Source organism: Oncorhynchus masou, chromosome 29 (genome assembly GCF_036934945.1).
Source record: "Oncorhynchus masou masou isolate Uvic2021 chromosome 29, UVic_Omas_1.1, whole genome shotgun sequence".
NCBI classification, from domain to species: Eukaryota; Metazoa; Chordata; class Actinopteri; order Salmoniformes; family Salmonidae; genus Oncorhynchus; species Oncorhynchus masou.
Window position 1 is genome coordinate 87,046,576 of NC_088240.1, and position 27,590 is coordinate 87,074,165.

Below are 27,590 nucleotides of genomic sequence, written 5' to 3' on the forward strand. Positions count from 1 at the left end.
CTTGAGTTTCATCCAATGGGAGGCATAAATAACTGAAATTGGCATATTACATACGAAACCCATTAATAATGACCTGCATGTGTTTACCCCTAGAGGATGAATAGAGACACCATAGTTACCTTGTTCTGTTTACCCCTAGAGGATGAATAGAGACACCATAGTTACCTTGTTCTGTTTACCCCTAGAGGATGCAATTACACCATAGTTACCTTGTTCTGTTTACCCCTAGAGGATGAATAGAGACACCATAGTTACCTTGTTCTGTTTACCCCTAGAGGATGAATAGAGACACCATAGTTACCTTGTTCTGTTACCTTGTTCTGTTTACCCCTAGAGGATGAAGAGACACCATAGTTACCTTGTTCTGTTTACCCCTAGAGGATGAATAGAGACACCATAGTTACCTTGTTCTGTTTACCCCTAGAGGATGAATAGAGACACCATAGTTACCTTGTTCTAGAGGATGACACCATTTACCTTGTTCCCCTAGAGGATGAATAGAGACACCATAGTTACCTTGTTCTGTTTACCCCTAGAGGATGAATAGAGACACCATAGTTACCTTGTTCTGTTTACCCCTAGAGGATGAATAGAGACACCATAGTTACCTTGTTCTGTTTACCCCTAGAGGATGAATAGAGACACCATAGTTACCTTGTTCTGTTTACCCCTAGAGGATGAATAGAGACACCATAGTTACCTTGTTCTGTTTACCCCTAGAGGATGAATAGAGACACCATAGTTACCTTGTTCTGTTTAACCCTAGAGGATGAATAGAGACACCATAGTTACCTTGTTCTGTTTACCCCTAGAGGATGCATAGAGACACCATAGTTACCTTGTTCTGTTTACCCCTAGAGGATGAATAGAGACACCATAGTTACCTTGTTCTGTTTACCCTAGAGGATGAATAGAGACACCATAGTTACCTTGTTCTGTTTACCCCTAGAGGATGAATAGAGACACCATAGTTACCTTGTTCTGTTTAACCCTAGAGGATGAATAGAGACACCATAGTTACCTTGTTCTGTTTACCCCTAGAGGATGAATAGAGACACCATAGTTACCTTGTTCTGTTTAACCCTAGAGGATGAATAGAGACACCATAGTTACCTTGTTCTGTTTACCCCTAGAGGATGAATAGAGACACCATAGTTACCTTGTTCTGTTTACCCCTAGAGGATGAATAGAGACACCATAGTTACCTTGTTCTGTTTACCCCTAGAGGATGAATAGAGACACCATAGTTACCTTGTTCTGTTTACCCCTAGAGGATGAAGAGACACCATAGTTACCTTGTTCTGTTTACCCCTAGAGGATGACACCATAGTTACCTTGTTCTGTTTACCCCTAGAGGATGAATAGAGACACCATAGTTACCTTGTTCTGTTTACCCCTAGAGGATGAATAGAGACACCATAGTTACCTTGTTCTGTTTAACCCTAGAGGATGAATAGAGACACCATAGTTACCTTGTTCTGTTTACCCCTAGAGGATGCATAGAGACACCATAGTTACCTTGTTCTGTTTACCCCTAGAGGATGAATAGAGACACCATAGTTACCTTGTTCTGTTTACCCCTAGAGGATGAATAGAGACACCATAGTTACCTTGTTCTGTTTACCCCTAGAGGATGAATAGAGACACCATAGTTACCTTGTTCTGTTTAACCCTAGAGGATGAATAGAGACACCATAGTTACCTTGTTCTGTTTACCCCTAGAGGATGAATAGAGACACCATAGTTACCTTGTTCTGTTTAACCCTAGAGGATGAATAGAGACACCATAGTTACCTTGTTCTGTTTAACCCTAGAGGATGAATAGAGACACCATAGTTACCTTGTTCTGTTTACCCCTAGAGGATGAATAGAGACACCATAGTTACCTTGTTCTGTTTACCCCTAGAGGATGAATAGAGACACCATAGTTACCTTGTTCTGTTTACCCCTAGAGGATGAATAGAGACACCATAGTTACCTTGTTCTGTTTACCCCTAGAGGATGAAGAGACACCATAGTTACCTTGTTCTGTTTACCCCTAGAGGATGAAGAGACACCATAGTTACCTTGTTCTGTTTACCCCTAGAGGATGAATAGAGACACCATAGTTACCTTGTTCTGTTTAACCCTAGAGGATGCATAGAGACACCATAGTTACCTTGTTCTGTTTAACCCTAGAGGATGCATAGAGACACCATAGTTACCTTGTTCTGTTTAACCCTAGAGGATGAATAGAGACACCATAGTTACCTTGTTCTGTTTAACCCTAGAGGATGAATAGAGACACCATAGTTACCTTGTTCTGTTTAACCCTAGAGGATGAAGAGACACCATAGTTACCTTGTTCTGTTTAACCCTAGAGGATGCATAGAGACACCATAGTTACCTTGTTCTGTTTACCCCTAGAGGATGAATAGAGACACCATAGTTACCTTGTTCTGTTTACCCCTAGAGGATGAATAGAGACACCATAGTTACCTTGTTCTGTTTACCCCTAGAGGATGAATAGACACCAGTTACCTTGTTCTGTTTACCCCTAGAGGATGAATAGAGACACCATAGTTACCTTGTTCTGTTTAACCCTAGAGGATGAAGAGACACCATAGTTACCTTGTTCTGTTTACCCCTAGAGGATGAATAGAGACACCATAGTTACCTTGTTCTGTTTAACCCTAGAGGATGCATAGAGACACCATAGTTACCTTGTTCTGTTTACCCCTAGAGGATGAAGAGACACCATAGTTACCTTGTTCTGTTTAACCCTAGAGGATGAAGAGACACCATAGTTACCTTGTTCTGTTTACCCCTAGAGGATGAATAGAGACACCATAGTTACCTTGTTCTGTTTACCCCTAGAGGATGAAGAGACACCATAGTTACCTTGTTCTGTTTACCCCTAGAGGATGAATAGAGACACCATAGTTACCTTGTTCTGTTTAACCCTAGAGGATGAATAGAGACACCATAGTTACCTTGTTCTGTTTAACCCTAGAGGATGAAGAGACACCATAGTTACCTTGTTCTGTTTACCCCTAGAGGATGAATAGAGACACCATAGTTACCTTGTTCTGTTTAACCCTAGAGGATGAATAGAGACACCATAGTTACCTTGTTCTGTTTACCCCTAGAGGATGAATAGAGACACCATAGTTACCTTGTTCTGTTTAACCCTAGAGGATGAATAGAGACACCATAGTTACCTTGTTCTGTTTACCCTAGAGGATGAATAGAGACACCATAGTTACCTTGTTCTGTTTACCCCTAGAGGATGAATAGAGACACCATAGTTACCTTGTTCTGTTTACCCCTAGAGGATGAAGAGACACCAGTTACCTTGTTCTGTTTAACCCTAGAGGATGAAGAGACACCATAGTTACCTTGTTCTGTTTACCCCTAGAGGATGAATAGAGACACCATAGTTACCTTGTTCTGTTTACCCCTAGAGGATGCATAGAGACACCATAGTTACCTTGTTCTGTTTAACCCTAGAGGATGAATAGAGACACCATAGTTACCTTGTTCTGTTTAACCCTAGAGGATGAATAGAGACACCATAGTTACCTTGTTCTGTTTAACCCTAGAGGATGAATAGAGACACCATAGTTACCTTGTTCTGTTTACCCCTAGAGGATGAATAGAGACACCATAGTTACCTTGTTCTGTTTAACCCTAGAGGATGCATAGAGACACCATAGTTACCTTGTTCTGTTTACCCCTAGAGGATGAATAGAGACACCATAGTTACCTTGTTCTGTTTAACCCTAGAGGATGAAGAGACACCATAGTTACCTTGTTCTGTTTACCCCTAGAGGATGAATAGAGACACCATAGTTACCTTGTTCTGTTTACCCCTAGAGGATGAATAGAGACACCATAGTTACCTTGTTCTGTTTACCCCTAGAGGATGAAGAGACACCATAGTTACCTTGTTCTGTTTAACCCTAGAGGATGAATAGAGACACCATAGTTACCTTGTTCTGTTTACCCCTAGAGGATGAAGAGACACCATAGTTACCTTGTTCTGTTTAACCCTAGAGGATGAAGAGACACCATAGTTACCTTGTTCTGTTTACCCCTAGAGGATGAAGAGACACCATAGTTACCTTGTTCTGTTTAACCCTAGAGGATGAATAGAGACACCATAGTTACCTTGTTCTGTTTACCCCTAGAGGATGAAGAGACACCATAGTTACCTTGTTCTGTTTAACCCTAGAGGATGAAGAGACACCATAGTTACCTTGTTCTGTTTACCCCTAGAGGATGAAGAGACACCATAGTTACCTTGTTCTGTTTACCCCTAGAGGATGAAGAGACACCATAGTTACCTTGTTCTGTTTACCCCTAGAGGATGAAGAGACACCATAGTTACCTTGTTCTGTTTAACCCTAGAGGATGAAGAGACACCATAGTTACCTTGTTCTGTTTACCCCTAGAGGATGAAGAGACACCATAGTTACCTTGTTCTGTTTACCCCTAGAGGATGAATAGAGACACCATAGTTACCTTGTTCTGTTTACCCCTAGAGGATGAATAGAGACACCATAGTTACCTTGTTCTGTTTACCCCTAGAGGATGAATAGAGACACCATAGTTACCTTGTTCTGTTTACCCCTAGAGGATGCATAGAGACACCATAGTTACCTTTCCTTTGTTCTGTCACAAAGTCCTCATTGTAGTTGCTGTCCTCACATTCAGAGTAGCTCTGTAAAACACAGGAGGGGTCAGAACAGACATGTCACTGACATAGGACTGAGAGAACACTACACAACCAACAGCCAGCTGATCCAGCCACAGGCAGGAGTCCCAAATGGCATCCTCCCCCCCTACACTGTATAGTGCTCTAGAGTCCTGGTGAAAAGTAGTGCACTAGAGTCCTGGTGAAAAGTAGTGCACTGGAGTCCTGGTGAAAAGTAGTGCACTAGGCTACATAGGCAGTAGGGTGCCATTTGGGACTTTGACAAAGTCATTGGAGTGAATACAAGGTTAATGATCTACAGATGAAAAGCTGTGACATCCTGTCATGTTCTTTATAGATGAACCACAAGGTCATATTCCCTGAAAACTAAACTACACAGTGAGTCAGCTAGTTTATGAACTCTAAAAACACAGGTGTGGAAACTGCCATTCACAGTACGGTAAAAATGAGGATTAAACAACATTCTACACAAATCATGGTTTCTGTAGAAAAGCTTTCCAGTTGGTTATGAGTACTTCTCAGAGGACTCGCTCAAACCCTCACTCAGAGGACTCGCTCAGAGGACTCGCTCAAACCCTCGCTCAGAGGACTCGCTCAAACCCTCGCTCAGAGGACTCGCTCAAACCCTCGCTCAGAGGACTCGCTCAAACCCTCGCTCAGAGGACTCGCTCAAACCCTCGCTCAGAGGACTCGCTCAAACCTCGCTCAGAGGACTCGCTCAAACCCTCGCTCAGAGGACTCGCTCAAACCCTCGCTCAGAGGACTCGCTCAAACCCTCGCTCAGAGGACTCGCTCAAACCCTCGCTCAGAGGACTCGCTCAAACCCTCGCTCAGAGGACTCGCTCAAACCCTCGCTCAGAGGACTCGCTCAAACCCTCACTCAGAGGACTCGCTCAAACCCTCACTCAGAGGACTCGCTCAAACCCTCACTCAGAGGACTCGCTCAAACCCTCACTCTGGCCCTGGGACTTTAGGCGGCAGCAAACTTGGCTCGGCAAACTGAACGAGTGTGCTCGCATACTCCCTTAAAAAGACCTTCGCTTGACAAACAGCAATACTACCCTTTGTCCATGTTGAGATGCTGTAGCCAAGATGCTTCAAAATAGTCTGAGAGGTTAGCATGTCTTGGGGGTATGATATAAAATGCTAACCTCCCCTGTTATTGTAATGGTGAGAGGTTAGCATGGTCTTGGGGGTATGATATAAAATGCTAACCTCACCTGTTATTGTAATGGTGAGAGGTTAGCATGTCTTGGGGGTATGATATAAAATGCTAACCTCACCTGTTATTGTAATGGTGAGAGGTTAGCATGTCTTGGGGGTATGATATAAAATGCTAACCTCCCCTGTTATTGTAATGGTGAGAGGTTAGCATGTCTTGGGGTATGATATAAAATGCTAACCTCCCCTGTTATTGTAATGGTGAGAGGTTAGCATGTCTTGGGGTATGATATAAAATGCTAACCTCCCCTGTTATTGTAATGGTGAGAGGTTAGCATGTCTTGGGGGTATGATATAAAATGCTAACCTCCCCTGTTATTGTAATGGTGAGAGGTTAGCATGTCTTGGGGTATGATATAAAATGCTAACCTCCCCTGTTATTGTAATGGTGAGAGGTTAGCATGTCTTGGGGTATGATATAAAATGCTAACCTCCCCTGTTATTGTAATGGTGAGAGGTTAGCATGTCTTGGGGGTATGATATAAAATGCTAACCTCCCCTGTTATTGTAATGGTGAGAGGTTAGCATGTCTTGGGGGTATGATATAAAATGCTAACCTCCCCTGTTATTGTAATGGTGAAAGGTTAGCATGTCTTGGGGGTATGATATTTTTGCGTCCGACTTTCACTCATTATCTTCGATCCGTTCAAGATTATCCGTAATCATGGTAGCATCCACATTCATGTAGAAGTGTTTAAAAACATTATATTCTTATTTAGAACAGCAGTGACTCCAAAATGACAATACACATTATTTACAATTCATTTCTATTGGGCCCAAAATAATCTGAAACACAACCAAAACAAACAGCAAATACATCCAGCCAAGTCACAAGCACAATGTGGTCATTGCATGCTATGAATATGGGACCAAATGCTCAACTTTGGATTACTTTAATACATATAAGTGAATTTGTCCTAATATACTTTTGGGGGGGGGGTCACAGTTCCGGGGACATGTGTTCTAAACGACCTGGGATAGTCACAGTTCCGGGGACATGTGTTCTAAACGACCTGGGATAGTCACAGTTCCGGGGACATGTGTTCTAAACGACCTGGGATAGTCACAGTTCCGGGGACATGTGTTCTAAACGACCTGGGATAGTCACAGTTCCGGGGACATGTGTTCTAAACGACCTGGGATAGTCACAGTTCCGGGGACATGTGTTCTAAACGACCTGGGATAGTCACAGTTCCGGGGACATGTGTTCTAAACGACCTGGGATAGTCACAGTTCCGGGGACATGTGTTCTAAACGACCTGGGATAGTCACAGTTCCGGGGACATGTGTTCTAAACGACCTGGGATAGTCACAGTTCCGGGGACATGTGTTCTAAACGACCTGGGATAGTCACAGTTCCAGGGACATGTGTTCTAAACGACCTGGGATAGCCACAGTTCCGGGGACATGTGTTCTAAACGACCTGGGATAGTCACAGTTCCGGGGACATGTGTTCTAAACGACCTGGGATAGTCACAGTTCCGGGGACATGTGTTCTAAACGACCTGGGATAGTCACAGTTCCGGGGACATGTGTTCTAAACGACCTGGGACAGTCACAGTTCCAGGGACATGTGTTCTAAACGACCTGGGATAGTCACAGTTCCAGGGACATGTGTTCTAAGCGATGAATAAAGGTGCATGTATATGGAGAACGGTTGCAGCAGGACCATCCTGTAGTCAACGAGGTGTAGTTCATGTGGAGCCTGGTATGTCAACATACCTTCTCTTTGGGGCCGTAGATCTCTGCATACCACACCATCCCATACAGACACAGGAATGTGATTAAGGCCTGGGAGGACAGGAGACAGAGTTAAGGCCACAGTCAGTTCAAGGTCACGTTTCAGCTTTATTGTCCCAGAGGGAAATTGGTTGAAACAATAGTCAAAACATAAAATACAAAAATATACATATACATAGATAGATCTATGAATACAATGAAATGAATTCACCAACATCAAGTAGTCCCTCATATTGCCAACATATCAGCCACATAATGAAAGGCCTTTTAGCTGTAAACACACTGACATTCCATAGATAAAGCAGTACTAGGACAACTACAGCCCTGGTACGTTATCCTGTCATCATCTAATACTAGGACAACTACAGCCCTGGTACGTTATCCTGTCATCATCTAATACTAGGACAACTACAGCCCAGGTACGTTATCCTGTCACCATCTAATACTAGGACAACTACAGCCCTGGTACGTTATCCTGTCACCATCTAATACTAGGACAACTACAGCCCTGGTACGTTGGTCCAACAGTCACATGATCTTAATGATGACTAAGCTATTTATGGTACATTAACTATGACAAAAAACGGACTGGTCTGCAAACATAAATAGTGATATGTACTTTTAGAGACCGGAACAACTGTTTGGAGACTAGTTTTACTATGTACATAAACAAACCACTTAGACATGACAGCTGTGTGGAGACTGGTTTGTGTACACAGTAAAACAACCTGGACATGACAGCTGTGTGGAGACTGGTTTGAGTACACAGTAAAACAACTTGGACCTGACACCTGTGTGGAGACTGGTATGTTTACGTACACAGTAATACTACTTGGACATGACAGCTGTGTGGAGACTGGTATGTTTACGTGCACAGTAAAACTACTTGAACATGACAGCTGTGTGGAGACCATTCTTACCACACACACCAGCCACAGCAGCACATAGAGGACCTGGGTCTTGGAGAACAGCTCCATTCCAAACTTTATACACGCCAAGGCCTCCAGGAATGCTATGGCCCTGTGATGTCAACAGAGACACACACACACACACACAGACACACAGACGTCACACACTACAGCTAAGGCTGCTGGGTAATCAGACAGCTATAGTTGTGTCCCAAATGGCTCCCTATTCCCTCCATGGTGGATAACCTGGTCTAAAGTAGTGCACTATAAAGGGAATAGGGTAGCTGTTGGGACCCTATGACACCTGTCACCCGGCTGGGTGGTGACATGGCAGAGTGAGGGAGAGAATGTGAGAGAGGTAAGCTGAGGCCCATGGAAACATGAAACCAGTCCATCTACATGGTCAGATGTTAACATTGCCAACAGCCTTTCCTCTAGTGGGAGCTGGAGGGAATAAGCAACATATTCAGACCCCTGCTAAGCGCGAACCTAAATAAACAGACTGACAATAGTACACATGCCACATGCACAATGGAAACATGGATGGACAGCAATTTAATGGGATGTACCGGAGGGAAAAAATGAGAAAATCACAGTTCACAAATGTTTTGTCTACAAAAGTTTCTAAGATCCCTTATTTCCCTGAACATGGGAACCACTAGAATACACAGAGGGTAGAGCGTACGACCCAGTACATCACTGGGGCCAAGCTTCCTGCCATCCAGGACCTTTATACTAGGCGTTGTCAGAGGAAGGCCCCAAAATGTGTCAAAGACTCCAGTCAACCTAGTCACAGACTGTTCTCTCTGCTACCGTATGGCAAGCTGTAAGTCTAGGACCAAAAGGCTCCTTAACAGATTCTACCCCCCCAAGCCATAAGACTGCTGAACAATGAATCAAATGGCCACCGGACTATTTACACTGATCCACCCCTTTGTTTTTACACTGCTGCTAATGTCTGTTTATTATCTATACATAGCCACTTTACCCCTACCTACATGTACAAATGACCTCAACTAACTTGTATCCCCACACATTGACTCTGTACCGGTACCCCCTGTATATAGCCTCCACATTGACTCGGTACCGGTACCCCCTGTATATAGCCTCCACATTGACTCGGTACCGGTACCCCCTGTATATAGCCTCCACATTGACTCGGTACCGGTACCCCCTGTATATAGCCTCCACATTGACTCGGTACCGGTACCCCTGTATATAGCCTCCACATTGACTCGGTACCGGTACCCCCTGTATATAGCCTCCACATTGACTCGGTACCGGTACCCCCTGTATATAGCCTCCACATTGACTCGGTACCGGTACCCCCTGTATATAGCCTCCACATTGACTCGGTACCGGTACCCCCTGTATATAGCCTCCACATTGACTCGGTACCGGTACCCCCTGTATATAGCCTCCACATTGACTCGGTACCGGTACCCCCTGTATATAGCCTCCACATTGACTCTGTACCGGTACCCCCTGTATATAGCCTCCACATTGACTCGGTACCCCCTGTATATAGCCTCCACATTGACTCGGTACCCCCTGTATATAGCCTCCACATTGACTCGGTACCGGTACCCCCTGTATATAGCCTCCACATTGACTCTGTACCGGTACCCCTGTATATAGCCTCCACATTGACTCTGTACCGGTACCCCCTGTATATAGCCTCCACATTGACTCTGTACCGGTACCCCCTGTATATAGCCTCCACATTGACTCGGTACCGGTACCCCCTGTATATAGCCTCGTTATTGTTCATTTTTTACTTTAGTTTATTTAGTAAATATTTTCTTAACTCTTCTTGAACTGCACTGTTGGTTAAGGGCTTGTAAGTAAAGCATTTCACAGTAAAGTCTACACGTGTTGTATTCAGCATTTCCCAGTAATACACACTTGTTTTATTCATGTGACAAATAGTTTGATTTGATTGAGAGAAGTGTATGTATATCTAAGCATAAATAACAGTCAGAATCCACACAGACTTAGTGATTCCAGTATTATAGAGTATTCTACCCTACACACTGACTTTGTGATTCCAGTATTATAGAGTATTCTACCCTACACACTGACTTCGTGATTCCAGTATTATATAGAGTATTCTACCCTACACACCGACTTAGTGATTCCAGTATTATAGAGTATTCTACCCTACACACTGACTTTGTGATTCCAGTATTATAGAGTATTCTACCCTACACACTGACTTCGTGATTCCAGTATTATATAGAGTATTCTACCCTACACACCGACTTAGTGATTCCAGTATTATAGAGTATTCTACCCTACACACTGACTTCGTGATTCCAGTATTATATAGAGTATTCTACCCTACACACCGACTTAGTGATTCCAGTATTATAGAGTATTCTACCCTACACACTGACTTTGTGATTCCAGTATTATAGAGTATTCTACCCTACACACTCCTACCCCATGTGTCTCAGTAATGACTTTCATACAGCCAGTCTCTAATACTCAGGGTTTAGCTGGGGGATAATGGAGGCCATTGTTTTGTAGTGCTTCACTGCCAGACTGTCTGTGTGTGTGTGTGTGTACAGCCCTAACCAGCTACAGTTTCTCAGTCCTCCACGCTGTAGAAGGTCCGTTAACACTAGCCTCCATCCCCCATGTCTTCACCCTCACACTGCTACAGTTCCTCAGTCCTCCACGCTGTAGAAGGTCCGTTAACACTAGCCTCCATCCCCCATGTCTTCACCCTCACACTGCTACAGTTTCTCAGTCCTCCACCCTGTAGAAGGTCCGTTAACACTAGCCTCCATCCCCCATGTCTTCACCCTCACACTGCTACAGTTTCTCAGTCCTCCACGCTGTAGAAGGTCCGTTAAAACTAGCCTCGATCCCCCATGTCTTCACCCTCACACAGCTACAGTTTCTCAGTCCTCCACGCTGTAGAAGGTCCGTTAAAACTAGCCTCGATCCCCCATGTCTTCACCCTCACACAGCTACAGTTTCTCAGTCCTCCACGCTGTAGAAGGTCCGTTAACACTAGCCTCCATCCCCCATGTCTTCACCCTCACACAGCTACAGTTTCTCAGTCCTCCACGCTGTAGAAGGTCCGTTAACACTAGCCTCCATCCCCCATGTCTTCACCCTCACACAGCTACAGTTCCTCAGTCCTCCACGCTGTAGAAGGTCCGTTAACACTAGCCTCCATCCACCATGTCTTCACCCTCACACTGCTACAGTTTCTCAGTCCTCCACGCTGTAGAAGGTCCGTTAACACTAGCCTCCATCCCCCATGTCTTCACCCTCACACAGCTACAGTTTCTCAGTCCTCCACGCTGTAGAAGGTCCGTTAAAACTAGCCTCGATCCCCCATGTCTTCACCCTCACACAGCTACAGTTTCTCAGTCCTCCACGCTGTAGAAGGTCCGTTAACACTAGCCTCCATCCCCCATGTCTTCACCCTCACACAGCTACAGTTCCTCAGTCCTCCACGCTGTAGAAGGTCCGTTAACACTAGCCTCCATCCCCCATGTCTTCACCCTCACACTGCTACAGTTTCTCAGTCCTCCACGCTGTAGAAGGTCCGTTAACACTAGCCTCCATCCCCCATGTCTTCACCCTCACACAGCTACAGTTTCTCAGTCCTCCACGCTGTAGAAGGTCCGTTAACACTAGCCTCCATCCCCCATGTCTTCACCCTCACACAGCTACAGTTTACATAGAAATACACAGCCCAACGGTAGAAACCACACGGTCAAAGAGCTCTGTTCAGTTGTTGACTTCAGGTCAATCATCGACCTGACGGCTGACTACTGCAGATGTAAATGTCTATTGTAGTTTAATGGTGTAGATGGCAGACAGCAGAGTAAACAGCTTTATCTCCTCAGATATCATCTACTGTCGTCATGGTAGTAGCTAATGAAATAACACTCACCCAAACACCCAGCACTGTGTCCCAACACGCTTACACTGTGTGTCTGTGAGGTAGGCATAGTACTGCCTGAAAAACACAGGGAGAAAACACCACAACAGGTCAGGACAAACACAGGATGTGAAGGCAGACATGTGAACCCGTTTACCACAGACAGAGAGCTGTCCTCTCATAGCCATTAACTCTAGACATGTTGGACAAACACTGATGGTATGACTGAGGAGTTTTCTAAAGACTGGTGCAGAGGAGAGAGGGGGGGGGGGAGAAACAGAGGACAGAGGAGAGGGGGGGAGGAGAGAGGGGGGGAGAGAACAGAGGAGAGAACAGAGGAGAGAGGGGGGAAGAGATCAGCCCAGGCGAGGGGTGAGGTCCTACCTCACGGTGGGAGCTGTGATGATGCCGATGAAGAGGATCCGACACCAGCTGAGGGCGTGGCACGCCGGGAACACAAATATGTGCTTCAGGAAGAATGTGTTCAACTCTGTCAGCTATGGAGAAACAGAGAGCGTTGATCACAGACACCATCAAAGCCACCCCCTACACAGGGCACTGCAGAGCCCCCCCCCAGAGGGCTCTGCAGAGCTCCCCCCCCCCGCCCCCAGAGGGCTCTACACAGGGCTCTAATCACACTGAATAAATCGACAAATGATTTGATCTGTTTCGTAACTTAACTAGGGAAGTCAGTTAAGAACAAATTCATATTTACAATGACGGCCTAGGAACAGTGGGTTAACTGCCTTGTTCAGGGGCAGAACGACAGATTTTTACCTTCTCAGCTCGGGGATTCGATCGAGCAACCTTTTGGTTACTGGCCCAATGCTCTAATAACCAGGCTACCTGCCACCAACTAACTCCTCCCTCTCTCTCTACCTCCCAAATGAGGAAGCAGAATACATAGCCGAGCTATGCAATACAGTGAACCTGAACCATGTCAACATTTGGACCCACTCACAGTTTGACCCCGCGCTCCTCATCATTCACAGTACAGCATAATGAAGAGACTGGAACCAGACCGTCTCAACACGCTGCCATTTGGCCCTGAGCCTGTGTGTGTGTGTGTGTGTGTGTGTGTGGTGTGTGGGCTCTCTCAGTGTAGAGTCTTATTTGGCCCTGAGCCTGTCTAGGGGCCCTCTGGAGAGAACGCAGCTAAACTGTAGCTACTCCTGAGGACTCTCTCTCTCTCTACCTTTGCTCTCCCCTCCTCCCACCACCCCACTCGTAAAGCTCCTCTCAAAGAGTGGGTAATTACTATTTCAAGCCCCCAGAGTGTTGGGAACGGGAGAGAGAGGGAGGGGGGGGGGAAGACTAGTCCATTTCAAGAGAAGCTGCTCAGCTTTTCATCGCCATGGCAGCCAGTATTGAGGATAAGGGGGGTTAAAGGAGTATTGGCAGCTATGGTGGGCTCTCTGGCTGGGACCTGGATTGTATTCATTGGCAACAAATAGTAGACAACGGACTAAAACTGAGGGACTACTAGAACTTTTCCAACAAGAAATGCTCATTTTCATTTTCCATTGCAAAAATGGTTTTGCCACAGTGTTCCCTAATGAATGTGACCCTGGGTTAATGATGGAAAGCACTGGAACTTATTGAAGTTCACCATCTTTCCATCCACCACACGGTGTGGTGGGGCGCTGTCCCCCATCCAGAAACTGTCCACCCAGTCACATGTCAGTTACTCACTCTTTAAGAAATGAGTTTTCAATAAGAACACGCCAGGCAGAATCCCCGTTATACAGTACCAGCTATACAGTACAGTATCATCTACACAGTACAGTACCATCTATACAGTATCATCTATACAGTATCATCTATACAGTACCATACCATCTATACAGTACCAGTGTTGTACCATCTATACAGTACCATACCATCTATACAGTACCATCTATACAGTACCAGTGTTGTACCATCTATACAGTACCATCTATACAGTACCAGTGTTGTACCATCTATACAGTACCATCTATACAGTACCAGTGTTGTACCATCTATACAGTACCAGTGTTGTACCATCTATACAGTACCAGTGTTGTACCATCTATACAGTACCAGTGTTGTACCATCTATACAGTACCATCTATACAGTACCATCTATACAGTACCATCTATACAGTACCATCTATACAGTACCAGTACCATCATTACAGTACCATCTATACAGTACCATCTATACAGTACCAGTCAAATGTTTGGACACATCTACTCATTCCAGGGTTTTTCTTTATTTTTACTATTTTCTGCATTGTAGAATAATAGTGAAGACTTCAAAACTATGAAATAACACCTACGGAATCATGTAGTAAGTATTTTATATTTGAAATTGTTCAAAGTAGCCACTTTCTGCCTTGACAGATTTGCATTCTACAATTTAGAAAATAGTTTAAAAAAAGAAACCCTGGAATGAGTAAGTGTCCCCAAACTTTTGTCTGGGAGTGTATATGGGGATTCTGCCTGGCGTGTTCTTATTGAAGTCTCATTACTAAAAGAGTGAGAAACTAGCCGGATGACATGTGACTGGGTGGACAGTTTCTGGACGGGGGACAGCGCCCCACCACACCGTGGGGTGGATGGATAGATGGTGAAGCACTGAATAAACTCCAGTGCTTTCCATCATTAACCCAGGGTCATATTCATTAGGGAACACCGAAGCAAAACCATTTTATATACCTCGTGCTAGCCGCTAACCCCCGTCAGGCCAGAACTCTGCATATACCTAGTGCTAACAGCTAACCCCTGTCAGGCCAGAACTCCCCATATACCTAGTGCTACCAGCTAACCCCCGTCATGCCAGAACTCCCCATATACCTAGTGCTACCAGCTAACCCCCGTCAGGCCAGAACTCCCCATATACCTAGTGCTACCAGCTAACCCCTGTCAGGCCAGAACTCCCCATATACCTAGTGCTACCAGCTAACCCCGTCAGGCCAGAACTCCCCATATACCTAGTGCTACCAGCTAACCCCGTCAGGCCAGAACTCCCCATATACCTAGTGCTACCAGCTAACCCCCGTCAGGCCAGAACTCCCCATATACCTAGTGCTAACCGCTAACCCCCGTCAGGCCAGAACTCCCCATATACCTAGTGCTACCAGCTAACCCCCGTCAGGCCAGAACTCCCCATATACCTAGTGCTACCAGCTAACCCCCGTCAGGCCAGAACTCCCCATATACCTAGTGCTACCAGCTAACCCCCGTCAGGCCAGAACTCCCCATATACCTAGTGCTACCAGCTAACCCCCGTCAGGCCAGAACTCCCCATATACCTAGTGCTACCAGCTAACCCCCGTCAGGCCAGAACTCCCCATATACCTAGTGCTACCAGCTAACCCCCGTCAGGCCAGAACTCCCCATATACCTAGTGCTACCAGCTAACCCCCGTCAGGCCAGAACTCCCCATATACCTAGTGCTACCAGCTAACCCCCGTCAGGCCAGAACTCCCCATATACCTAGTGCTACCAGCTAACCCCGTCAGGCCAGAACTCCCCATATACCTAGTGCTACCAGCTAACCCCCGTCAGGCCAGAACTCCCCATATACCTAGTGCTAACAGCTAACCCCCGTCAGGCCAGAACTCCCCATATACCTAGTGCTAACCGCTAACCCCCGTCAGGCCAGAACTCCCCATATACCTAGTGCTAACAGCTAACCCCTGTCAGGCCAGAACTCCCCATATACCTAGTGCTAACAGCTAACCCCTGTCAGGCCAGAACTCCCCATATACCTAGTGCTAACAGCTAACCCCTGTCAGGCCAGAACTCCCCATATTCCTAGTGCTAACAGCTAACCCCTGTCAGGCCAGAACTCCCCATATACCTAGTGCTAACAGCTAACCCCTGTCAGGCCAGAACTCCCCATATATCTAGTGCTACCAGCTAACCCCTGTCAGGCCAGAACTCCCCATATACCTAGTGCTAGCCGCTAACCCCTGTCAGGCCAGAACTCCCCATATACCTAGTGCTAACAGCTAACCCCTGTCAGGCCAGAACTCCCCATATACCTAGTGCTACCAGCTAACCCCTGTCAGGCCAGAACTCCCCATATACCTAGTGCTACCAGCTAACCCCTGTCAGGCCAGAACTCCCCATATACCTAGTGCTAGCCGCTAACCCCTGTCAGGCCAGAACTCCCCATATACCTAGTGCTAGCCGCTAACCCCTGTCAGGCCAGAACTCCCCCATATACCTAGTGCTAACAGCTCACCCGTCAGGCCAGAACTCCCCATATACCTAGTGCTACCAGCTAACCCGTCAGGCCAGAACTCCCCATATACCTAGTGCTAACAGCTAACCCCTGTCAGGCCAGAACTCCCCATATACCTAGTGCTAACAGCTAACCCCTGTCAGGCCAGAACTCCCCATATACCTAGTGCTGTCAGGTCAGATAGACTTTGACCAGGGCCCTAAAGTAGTGCACTATAGGGTGTTATTGGACATGGGTGCATTAGAAATAGAATGACAGTTGTACGTTTGAAAGCAGGAACATACCTGCCAGATGATCATGAAGAGGTAGACCCCGGTGACGCGCTGCAGGGAAGACTTGGGGTCAAACCAGCGGACGTAGGTCCAGCTCGCCGGGGTGAACTGGAGCGCAGCACGTTTGATCTTCCCTGTCGTGGTGTGGATGTCCCTGGACAGGTAGAGACACACACGCGGCAGAAGAGTTAACAAGGCTTGCTAATAGACATACAATAAGGTAAGTAACACACAGCTAACTAGGATGAAAACAATGCCATTACATAAATCATTCAAGGCCATCTCGTTACCGGGCAACGGGCCTGATAATACCAACGAAAGCTAAACTGTAAGTGCCTCTGGATCAGAAAGTCTGATAAATGACTAAAAAAAGGTCAATGTAAAAATGTAGGAAGTCAATTTCACTACGGTTTTGTTTCTGAGATGTGAACAAATGTCACTCAATTCCCTAGAGAAAGTAAGTAGCCTTGTCTGAGCCAGAAGCAGATCTCCTGTTTAGGTAGCGCGAGGCAGTACACCCCCCGGACACGACGCTATTGCAGAGCCCCATGGGGCCTGGTCAAAAGAACTACTCTATACAGGGAAAAGGGTGCCAATTGTGACACAGCCAGTAAAGCGAGGGATGGAGGGGACCTACATGCTGGAGGCCCAGTGGTAGGGCTAGGAGGACCTGCACTACAGAGCCAAAAGTATGTGGACACCCCTTCATATTAGCAGGTTCAGCATTTCAGGTTCAGCCGCGAAGTGGTAGGCCACACAAGTTCACAGAACAGGACCTGCTGAAGCACATAAAAATTGCCTGTCCTCGGTTGCAACACTGACAACGAGTTCCAAACTGCCTCTGGAAGCAACGTCAGCACAAGAACTGTTCGTTCGCGAGCTTCATGAAATGGGTTTCCACGGCCGAGCTGCCGCACACAAACCTAAGATCACCAAGCGCAATGCCAAGCTTCGGCTAGAGTGGTGTAAGGCGCTCCACTATTGGACTATGGCAAAGTGGAAACGTGTTCTCTGGAGTGATGAATCACGCTTCACCATCTGGCAGTAAGACGGAAGAATCTGGGTTTGACAGAATAATGGTCTGGATCTGTTTTTCATGGTTCGGGCTAGGCCTCTTAGTTCCAGTGAAGGGAAATCTTAAAGCTACAGCATACAATAACATGCTAGATGACTCTGTGCTACTAACTTTGTGGCAAACGTTTGGGAAAGGCCCTTTCCTATTTCAGCAACGGCCCCGACCCCACTAATGCTCATGGCTGAATGGAGGCAAGTTCCCACAGCAATGTTCCAACATCTAGTGGAAAGCCTTCCCAGAATTGTGGAGGCTGATATTTGCAGAAAAGGGGGAGGGGGGGGCTAACTCAATTTTTATGCCCATGATTTTGGAATAAGATGTTTGATGAGCAGGTGTCCATATACTTTTGTGTACCTGATGGAGGCCCAGTGGTAGGGTTATGGGTACCTGCTTGATGGAGGCCCAGTGATAGGGTTAGGGTTATGGTTACCTACTTGATGGAGGCCCAGTGGTAGGGTTATGGTTACCTACTTGATGGAGGCCCAGTGATAGGGTTAGGGTTACCTACTTGATGGAGGCCCAGTGGTAGGGTTATGGTTACCTGCTTGATGGAGGCCCAGTGATAGGGTTAGGGTTACCTACTTGATGGAGGCCCAGTGGTAGGGTTATGGGTACCTACTTGATGGAGGCCCAGTGATAGGGTTATGGTTACCTACTTGATGGAGGCCCAGTGGTAGGGTTATGGTTACCTACTTGATGGAGGCCCAGTGGTAGGGTTATGGGTACCTACTTGATGGAGGCCCAGTGGTAGGGTTATGGGTACCTACTTGATGGAGGCCCAGTGGTAGGGTTATGGGGTACCTGCTTGATGGAGGCCCAGTGGTAGGGTTATGGGGTACCTGCTTGATGGAGGCCCAGTGGTAGGGTTATGGGGTACCTGCTTGATGGAGGCCCAGTGATAGGGTTAGGGGTACCTACTTGATGGAGGCCCAGTGGTAGGGTTATGGGTACCTACTTGATGGAGGCCCAGTGGTAGGGTTATGGGGTACCTGCTTGATGGAGGCCCAGTGGTAGGGTTATGGGGTACCGGCTTGATGGAGGCCCAGTGGTAGGGTTATGGTTACCTACTTGATGGAGGCCCAGTGGTAGGGTTAGGGTTACCTACTTGATGGAGGCCCAGTGGTAGGGTTACCTACTTGATGGAGGCCCAGTGATAGGGTTATGGGTACCTACTTGATGGAGGCCCAGCGATAGGGTTATGGTTACCTACTTGATGGAGGCCCAGTGATAGGGTTATGGTTACCAACTTGGAGACCCAGTGATAGGGTTATGGGTACCTACTTGATGGAGTCCCAGTGGTAGGGTTATGGGTACCTGCTTGATGGAGGCCCAGTGATAGGGTTAGGGGTACCTACTTGGAGGCCCAGTGATAGGGTTATGGGTACCTACTTGGAGGCCCAGTGATAGGGTTATGGGTACCTGCTTGATGGAGACCCAGTGATAAGGTTATGGGTACCTACTTGGAGGCCCAGTGGTAGGGTTATGGGTACCTGCTTGATGGAGACCCAGTGATAAGGTTATGGGTACCTACTTGGAGGCCCAGTGGTAGGGTTATGGGTACCTGCTTGATGGAGGCCCAGTGATAGGGTTAGGGTTATGGGTACCTACTTGGAGGCCCAGTGGTAGGGTTATGGGTACCTACTTGATGGAGGCCCAGTGGTAGGTCCTCATCTCCAGGAAGCGACAGACAGTCATACCCATCCAGATGCCTCCTCCATTACACAACAGGATGTCCAGGATCAGCTGGTCCCACCAGCACTCAGCAAAGTTAGGCAGCAGGTGCATGAAGAACAGCTGAGGGAAAATAGGGAGAGGAAGAGTAATCATTTATACCTCTCCTAAACTCCTTATCTGACAGTCTCCTGTGTGTGTTGGTGCTTTGGGGTGTGTACCTCAGTGAGCTCCCAGGTGATGCTGATGGTCCAACAGAGGCCGTAGCTGCGGATGAGCAGGGCCTTCATGCCCCAGCCCCAGAAGTGACTGAAGGCAAATATGTCAAAGTGGCTCAGGATTCGCTCCCAGGTGATCACGTGACAGTTCACTGCATACTCCTACAAGCAGAGCACAGCGGCCAGAGACGACATCAACACTAGCCAATCAGAACAAGAGCATGAGGAAGTGAGTGTTGGTGATAGAAGAGGGCTGTATCCTGTTTCTCCACCCTTTTCCCCAAAGTGTGGACTTGCACACTTCCCATCGTGGATTAAAAGCATTGGATTGGTGTAAGAATTGGCTGGAGGGAGTTTCACAATTGTTAAAAAGGCATGCCGGGAAGTATGCACCTCAGATGGAGAATCAGGAAGTAGCCGAGGTCAATGTGCTAACCAAGAGACTGATAGCTAAGAGATCAGAAACTGACAGTAAAGGGTACGTCCCAAATGGCACTCTATTCCCCTATTATAGTGCACTACTTTTGACCACGGCTCTAGTGAAAAGTAGTGCACTCCATAGGGAACAGGGTGAGTTGGGATGCAACCACAGAGACTGATAGGAGAGCAAGACTGCTGCTTACTCACCATGATGTCAGCCTCCCGGGTGGCGTAGCGCAGGTTGGGGTCCAGCCAGTACATGACGTTCTTCACCTGCTCCCAGTTTAGGAAGATGATGAACACCAGGAACAGGAAGTACAGCACACTCAGACCTGACCATAAAAGAGATATGTCAGATCACTAGGAACAGGAAGTACAGCACACTCAGACCTGACCATAAAAGGGAGATGTCAGATCACTAGGAACAGGAAGTACAGCACACTCAGACCTGACCATAACAGGGAGATGTCAGATCACTAGGAACAGGAAGTACAGCACACTCAGACCTGACCATAACAGGGAGATGTCAGATCACTAGGAACTGGAAGTACAGCACACTCAGACCTGACCATAAAAGGGAGATGTTAGATCACTAGGAACAGGAAGTACAGCACACTCAGACCTGACCATAACAGAGCAATAACAGATTAGGCAGAATCTCATTCAATCAGGGCTGAACTGGTTTCAGCAATTTAGAAAGCCCTTTTTACATCAACAGTTGTCAGAAAGTAGGCCTAAACCCCAAAGAGCAACCGAAGCAGAAGCACAGTGGCCAGGAAACACTCCCAAGAAGGAAGGAACCTAGAAAGAAACCTAGAAAGATTACCAACTCATGAATTGGGTGGATAATTAATGGTTAAACTCATTCAAAGTGAACTGGAATGGTAGCTAGGCCTATACAAAAAAAAGGGATTGTTATATTTGTCACTTAATGTCACTCACCGAAAACTATTCGCCATATCGCCGGATGTGGTCTGGTAAATGGTCCTAGAGAGAGAAGTGTCAAAAAAATATTGAATCAACAACTTCATCCACACTTAAGAGTTACAAGGCTGGTGTACAATGACATGTAGAGATGTCTGACACATACGTTTTATGTGCACAGAAACAGTCACCCTGGAAGCGTCGTTACCCACCACTCCACAAAAGCCCCGGCAGAGTAAGGGAAACAACTACTTCAACATCTCAGAGCGAGTGACATGACCGTTTCAAACGCTACTACCGCGCACTAGCTAGCCAGTTCACAGCGGTTACAGTAGCACCCTATATAGTACACTACTTTTGACCAGAGCCCAGGTCTAAAGCAACTTGGACAACCTTGTCCTTACCGTTAGGGAAGGCCAGAACACTGATGACCAGGAAGAAGGAGAGGACCAGGATGAGGCCCACCCACAAGTTGGCGTCTTCGTTCGTCTCATCCCTAACATAACAAAAAGGCAAGAATTATTAACACAAACCAAAACCAGCATTAAGACATTTGAGTCAGTGAGATGAAAACAGTTCTAAAACTGATGCACTGATTGGACAGGTGGGTTTGAAACCCAAATTCTATTCCCACCTCTGTCCCCACATAGCCTGCTGTACTGTGCTCTCCTTCAATCACACTTATTAAAGATCAGAGAAATGATATTATAATTCACTCATCAGTGCTGGTTGACCTACTCCTGACACACCCCATCCCATTTGGTTATTGAGGATAAACCACTCTTGATGAGAGCAGCAGATAAGAGATTTGTCCCTAATGGCACCCCATTCCACATAGTGAAATAATTTTGACCAGGGCGCTATATGGAATAGGATGCCATTTGGACACAGCCAAGCTGTGCATCATGGGCTGCGTTCAGTAAGCAAAAACGTAGTGGAAACGGTGCTGTACGAACGACCAGTTGAAAACCGGGAGAGGTTGGGTTGTGAGTTCAAAATGCACCGCTCTCCTTTAAATACGTAACTCGTTGCTTCAACCACAGCCTGCCACACCCAACAAACGGCGCAAAGGTACCTCAAAGACTGTTCAATAACGTTCAATGCAAACGGTTCCGCAACGTAGCATATGTTCAATTGAACTGAACGCACCCATGATGTAAGAAACGGCTCGATGCATCTTGCAGATAAAAATGGACCACCAGGAACCAGGAAGGGTGATCCTTCCCCACGGTATAGAAAAGATACAAACGTGGGACGTTAACACAATGTAGCTACAAATAGCAAATAAAATCAGCCCACTTGCTACATCGAAACCAAAACAAATTAAACATTCTCCTTCATTAGAGACGAGACATATGGTCAGTCCCGCACCAGAGAACTTAAAGCTAGCTAACTACTTCATCGAAAGACCTTAGTTACCCATGTCAATTGTCGGAAATACTAGCGAACGTACTTACTTTTTGACTGCATAATCAAACACTTAGCTGCTCTGGCAGTTGGCTCAGTCAATATCTTTAGCATATAGCTAGCTAGTGTTAACTACCGGTAGTTAACTGTCTAGCCACTCTACTTACCTTGTAAATGCAAAATACATCAAGCTGAGCACTGTGCATGTTAACAGTGTTATTGTGTGCGGCTTATAGAAAAAGTCCAGTGTAATATCCTCCACTTGCTGCTCGTTGATCATACGGAAATGCATCCTGTAGTTCACATCATCTTTGCCTATAGTCCGCGATTCGTACCCATATCCGGACGCCATAATTGCGGGAGCGTGACCAGAGGAATCAGCTTCACCTCCTGCGGGCTCCTTTAGATTGACATTTAGACGTTCAGCGAAATTAATGATTCATGTTGTCCACTCGTAAAGGCCAAAACGACCAGACGCACGTCCGTTAAATATGTGCGCAACAGCACAACCTAAAGAAAAACAGAGTCAATAATGAACTGCTGCCTTCTTGCGAGTGCGAACATCACGGGTTAAATTTACTGAAACGTTTTCGGGGAAAAGAAACTCTCGACTTTTTTGATTGGTTTGTAAGTCTAGGGTAGTGCCACTATGGAAAGCCGAAGGGTTCAGTTTATGAGATCAATCACGCGCTATTTTCTTAACGTTTGTAAACCACCAAGGCAAACCCACATAAATAGAATGGATTATATTTCTATGGGTAAACCAAGGTCAGTTCCACACCGCGTGAGGTTATTTACGTTCATGTGACAGGAGGGTAAAGAGTAATATGAATATTTTCCAACCACAAGCATTGATGTCATGAGTGTCCTAACCTACATTATTCCTAACCTACATTAGTTATCTGAAAAGTGGGAGAGATCGTCGTCAAATCACTGCATTGTGAAAATGCATTAGTAAAATGGATATCATTATCATTCTCTGTAAGGGCTTCACATAATGTATGAAAAACCATCAGTATGGACATTAGAATAATAGAAGAGAACATAATGGAATAAAACAACGTTATTCTACTGTCCACTAAATCTGGGAATCGCCCGGGATGTCACGATTAGATATTATCACGATAACTTTGGTGCGAACACCCAGAGCAATGATTTGGTGTTGAGGTGCTGACTAACTGCAAATAAACTGTAAGCTATAAAAACAAAGAAAGATAGTCACACTCTATCTATAAACTCCCAGTCATTTATTGGGCAAAACACCACCGTTTTGGTCACCCTGAAGAAGGCACAGTGAGGTAGAAACGTTGGTGTTTTACCCAATACATTACTGTGAATTTATACATAGAATGTGTGACTCTCTTTATTTATTTTTATACCAAACATATTACTCACCATATGCTGTTGTCTGTGATACAATATGTTTGTACCATGTTTTGTGCTGCTACCATGTTGTGTTGCCCCCATGTTGTTGTCATGTTGTGTTGCTACCATGTTGCCCCCATGTTGTTGTCATGTTGTGTTGCCCCCATGTTGTTGTCATGTTGTGTTGCCCCCAAGTTGTTGTCATGTTGTGTTGCTACCATGTTGCCCCCATGTTGTTGTCATGTTGTGTTGCCCCCATGTTGTTGTCATGTTGTGTTGCCCCCATGTTGTTGTCATGTTGTGTTGCTACCATGTTGTTGTCATGTTGTGTTGCCCCCATGTTGTTGTCATGTTGTGTTGCCCCCATGTTGTTGTCATGTTGTGTTGCCCCCATGTTGTTGTCATGTTGTGTTGCTACCATGTTGTTGTCATGTTGTGTTGCCCCCATGTTGTTGTCATGTTGTGTTGCCCCCAAGTTGTTGTCATGTTGTGTTGCTACCATGTTGTTGTCATGTTGTGTTGCTACCATGTTGTTGTCATGTTGTGTTGCTACCATGTTGTTGTCATGTTGTGTTTCTACCATGTTGTTGTCATGTTGTGTTGCTACCATGTTGTTGTCATGTTGTGTTGCTAACATGTTGTTGTCATGTTGTGTTGCTACCATGTTGTTGTCATGTTGTGTTGCTACCATGTTGTTGTCATGTTGTGTTGCTACCATGTTGTTGTCATGTTGTGTTGCTAACATGCTGTGTTGTCATGTGTTGCTGCCTTGTTATGTTGTTGTCTTAGGTCTCTCTTATGTACAGTAGTGTCGTGTTGTCTCTCTTGTCTTGATGTGTGTTTTGTCCTATATATATATATATGTAAATAAGAATGTGTTCTTAACTGGCTTGTCCAGTTAAATAAAGGTCCAGTTAAAATGAAAAAGAGCCATGAGAAAACAAGCTTTTATCAGTCATGGAAATAAAAGTGCTGAAAACCAATTGGCTCCCTGTTTAAAAAGGAGACGAAGAACAAGCTATGAAGGATAAATACTGTAGTTTTGGTGCAGGTACAGACAACTAGCTATGAAGGATAAATACTGTAGTTTTGGAGCAGGTACAGCCAACTAGCTATGAAGGATAAATACTGTAGTTTTGGAGCAGGTACAGACAACTAGCTATGAAGGATAAATACTGTAGTTTTGGAGCAGGTACAGACAACTAGCTATGAAGGATAAATACTGTAGTTTTGGAGCAGGTACAGACAACTAGCTATGAAGGATAAATACTGGAGTTTTGGAGCAGGTACAGACAACTAGCTATGAAGGATAAATACTGGAGTTTTGGAGCAGGTACAGACAACAAGCTATGAAGGATAAATACTGTAGTTTTGGAGCAGGTACAGACAACTAGCTATGAAGAATAAATACTGTAGTTTTGGAGCAGGTACAGACAATTAGCTATGAAGGATAAATACTGGAGTTTTGGAGCAGGTACAGACAACTAGCTATGAAGGATAAATACTGTAGTTTTGGAGCAGGTACAGACAACTAGCTATGAAGGATAAATACTGGAGTTTTGGAGCAGGTACAGCCAACTAGCTATGAAGGATAAATACTGTAGTTTTGGAGCAGGTACAGCCAACTAGCTATGAAGGATAAATACTGTAGTTTTGGAGCAGGTACAGACAATTAGCTATGAAGGATAAATACTGGAGTTTTGGAGCAGGTACAGCCAACTAGAGCAGAAATAATATTGCAAAAATGTCAAAATGATACGATATATTGTCAAAAAAGAATTATTTCCCCCATCACTACTGTCAACTGTCAACCTGACTAATGGCCTCTTGTTTACCAACTAAACATCATAATGACTCTATTGCCCCACAGTCTGGTATTTTTGCACGTAGCCTAATGTATCTATTTCTGTGCCTCTGACACCCTCAAGTGGTGACTTTTAGAGCTTGATAAAGCCTATCAGAAACAAAACAAACCTATCTGTTATTTTACCAGGTAAATTGACTGAGAACATGTTCTCATTTGCAGCAACAACCTGGGGAATAGTTACAGGATTAATGAGCCAATTGTAAACTGGAGATTATTAGGTGACTATAATGGTTTGAGGGCCAGATTGGGAATTTAGCTAGGACACTAGGGTTAACACCCCTACTCTTACAATAAGTGCCATGGGATCTTTAATGACCTCAGAGAGTCAAGACACCCATTTACCTTCCCATCCGAAAGACAGCACCCGACTCAGGGCAGTGTCCTGGGGCATTGTGATATTTTTTTTTAGACCAGAGGAAAGAATGCCTCCTACTGGCCCTCCAACACTACTTCCAGCAGCATCTGGTCTCCCATCCAGGAACTGACCAGGACCAACCCTGCTTAGCTTCAGAAGCAAGCCAGCAGTGGTATGCAGGGTGGTGTGCTGCTGGCAAAATAGTCTCAGCCCAGTCAAAGCACCTCTCTATCCTGGCACCCCAATGGTAGAACCAGCTTCCCCTTGAAATTAGGACAGCAGAGTCCCTGCCAAATTCTGAAAATATCTGAAACCCTACCTCTTCAAAGAGTATCTTAAATAATCCCACAGCGCCCCCCTCCGCCCCCCAAAATGCCTTTCGTGAACTAACACTTGACTTTCCCCTACTAGCTCTGACTTTACTGATTAGCTCTGGGATGTTGCTTGTGCTTAGCTCCTTTCCATGTATTTTGTATCCTGAAAAGCTACCCAGTCCTTAACAATTAGAAACATCAAATCAAATTGTATTTGTCACATGCGCCGAATACAACAGATGTATTCGTGCTTCTACACCTGCATTGCTTGCTGATTGGGGTGTTAGGCTGTTAGGCTTTGTTATATCAGCTGATGTAAGAAGGGCTATATAAATACATTTGATTTGATTTGATGTAGACTTTACAGTGAAAAGCCCTTCACCAACAATGCCGTTTTAAGAAAAATAAGTGTTAAGTAAAAAATAGATCAGTAAAAAATAAAAATATCAAATAATTAAAGAGCAGCAGTAAAGTAACAGTAGCGAGGCTATATACAAAGGGTACAGGTACAATGTCAATGTGTTGGGGCACAGGTTAAAGTTCCTTGGTGTCCACAAGCTGTTGAGCTGTTTTGAAGCTTCTCTTTTGTGGAACCTCACATGCACCCTGTTAACTCCCCAGAAGCCTGAGTGGTGTGCTTCTCAGTCACCACTCTGGGCAGTGTGGTGTCGGTGACACAGCATCAGCACATCAAGCCTAGACCCTAGACCTCTGTTAAAACAAACCTCAATTATGTCGAAGAAATACTTCCTCTCTGAGAGCTCATTTACTTCTCAGTCTCACCAAAATAAAATGCCTTAAAACATAAAACATATACTGTATATTCAATTAAAAATGATATCTTTTTATTTTTTGATCTTGCAATTCATTGGTGATCATTTGTAGTTTAATAAGTCCTAGAGTTGGTTGGAAAATATTCTGTTCGCTTTGGTGCATAAAATATAGTTGTATTATTATGACAATGTGATCAGGAAGGAACGGAATTACAGGTCTATTGTTATAAAAAGAAGACATTAGACAATA

The 27,590-nt window shown here is 45.4% G+C and overlaps 1 protein-coding gene across 2 annotated transcripts in view; it reads right to left on the reverse strand.

Moving 5' to 3' along the window:
* The window catches only part of ptdss1a (phosphatidylserine synthase 1a), a 90,913-nt gene extending 67,649 nt beyond the window's left edge, over positions 1 to 23,264 (reverse strand). Inside the window, exons 1-12 of one of the 2 annotated variants that reach the window (XM_064946742.1) lie at positions 22,834 to 23,264; positions 21,664 to 21,755; positions 21,278 to 21,322; positions 20,543 to 20,667; positions 19,919 to 20,077; positions 19,669 to 19,820; positions 16,964 to 17,105; positions 12,851 to 12,963; positions 12,479 to 12,544; positions 8,587 to 8,677; positions 7,640 to 7,708; positions 4,642 to 4,702 (exon numbers count right to left, since the gene is read on the reverse strand). In XM_064946742.1, the coding sequence (XP_064802814.1) occupies positions 4,642 to 4,702; positions 7,640 to 7,708; positions 8,587 to 8,677; positions 12,479 to 12,544; positions 12,851 to 12,963; positions 16,964 to 17,105; positions 19,669 to 19,820; positions 19,919 to 20,077; positions 20,543 to 20,667; positions 21,278 to 21,322; positions 21,664 to 21,755; positions 22,834 to 23,018 (1,300 nt within the window). In that variant the 5' untranslated portion in view covers positions 23,019 to 23,264. Of the gene's footprint in view, positions 1 to 4,641; positions 4,703 to 7,639; positions 7,709 to 8,577; positions 8,678 to 12,478; positions 12,545 to 12,850; positions 12,964 to 16,963; positions 17,106 to 19,668; positions 19,821 to 19,918; positions 20,078 to 20,542; positions 20,668 to 21,277; positions 21,323 to 21,663; positions 21,756 to 22,833 lie in introns of both variants that reach the window. The other variant, XM_064946740.1, reaches the window with a different exon arrangement.
* Between the last annotated feature and the right edge of the window lie 4,326 nt (positions 23,265 to 27,590).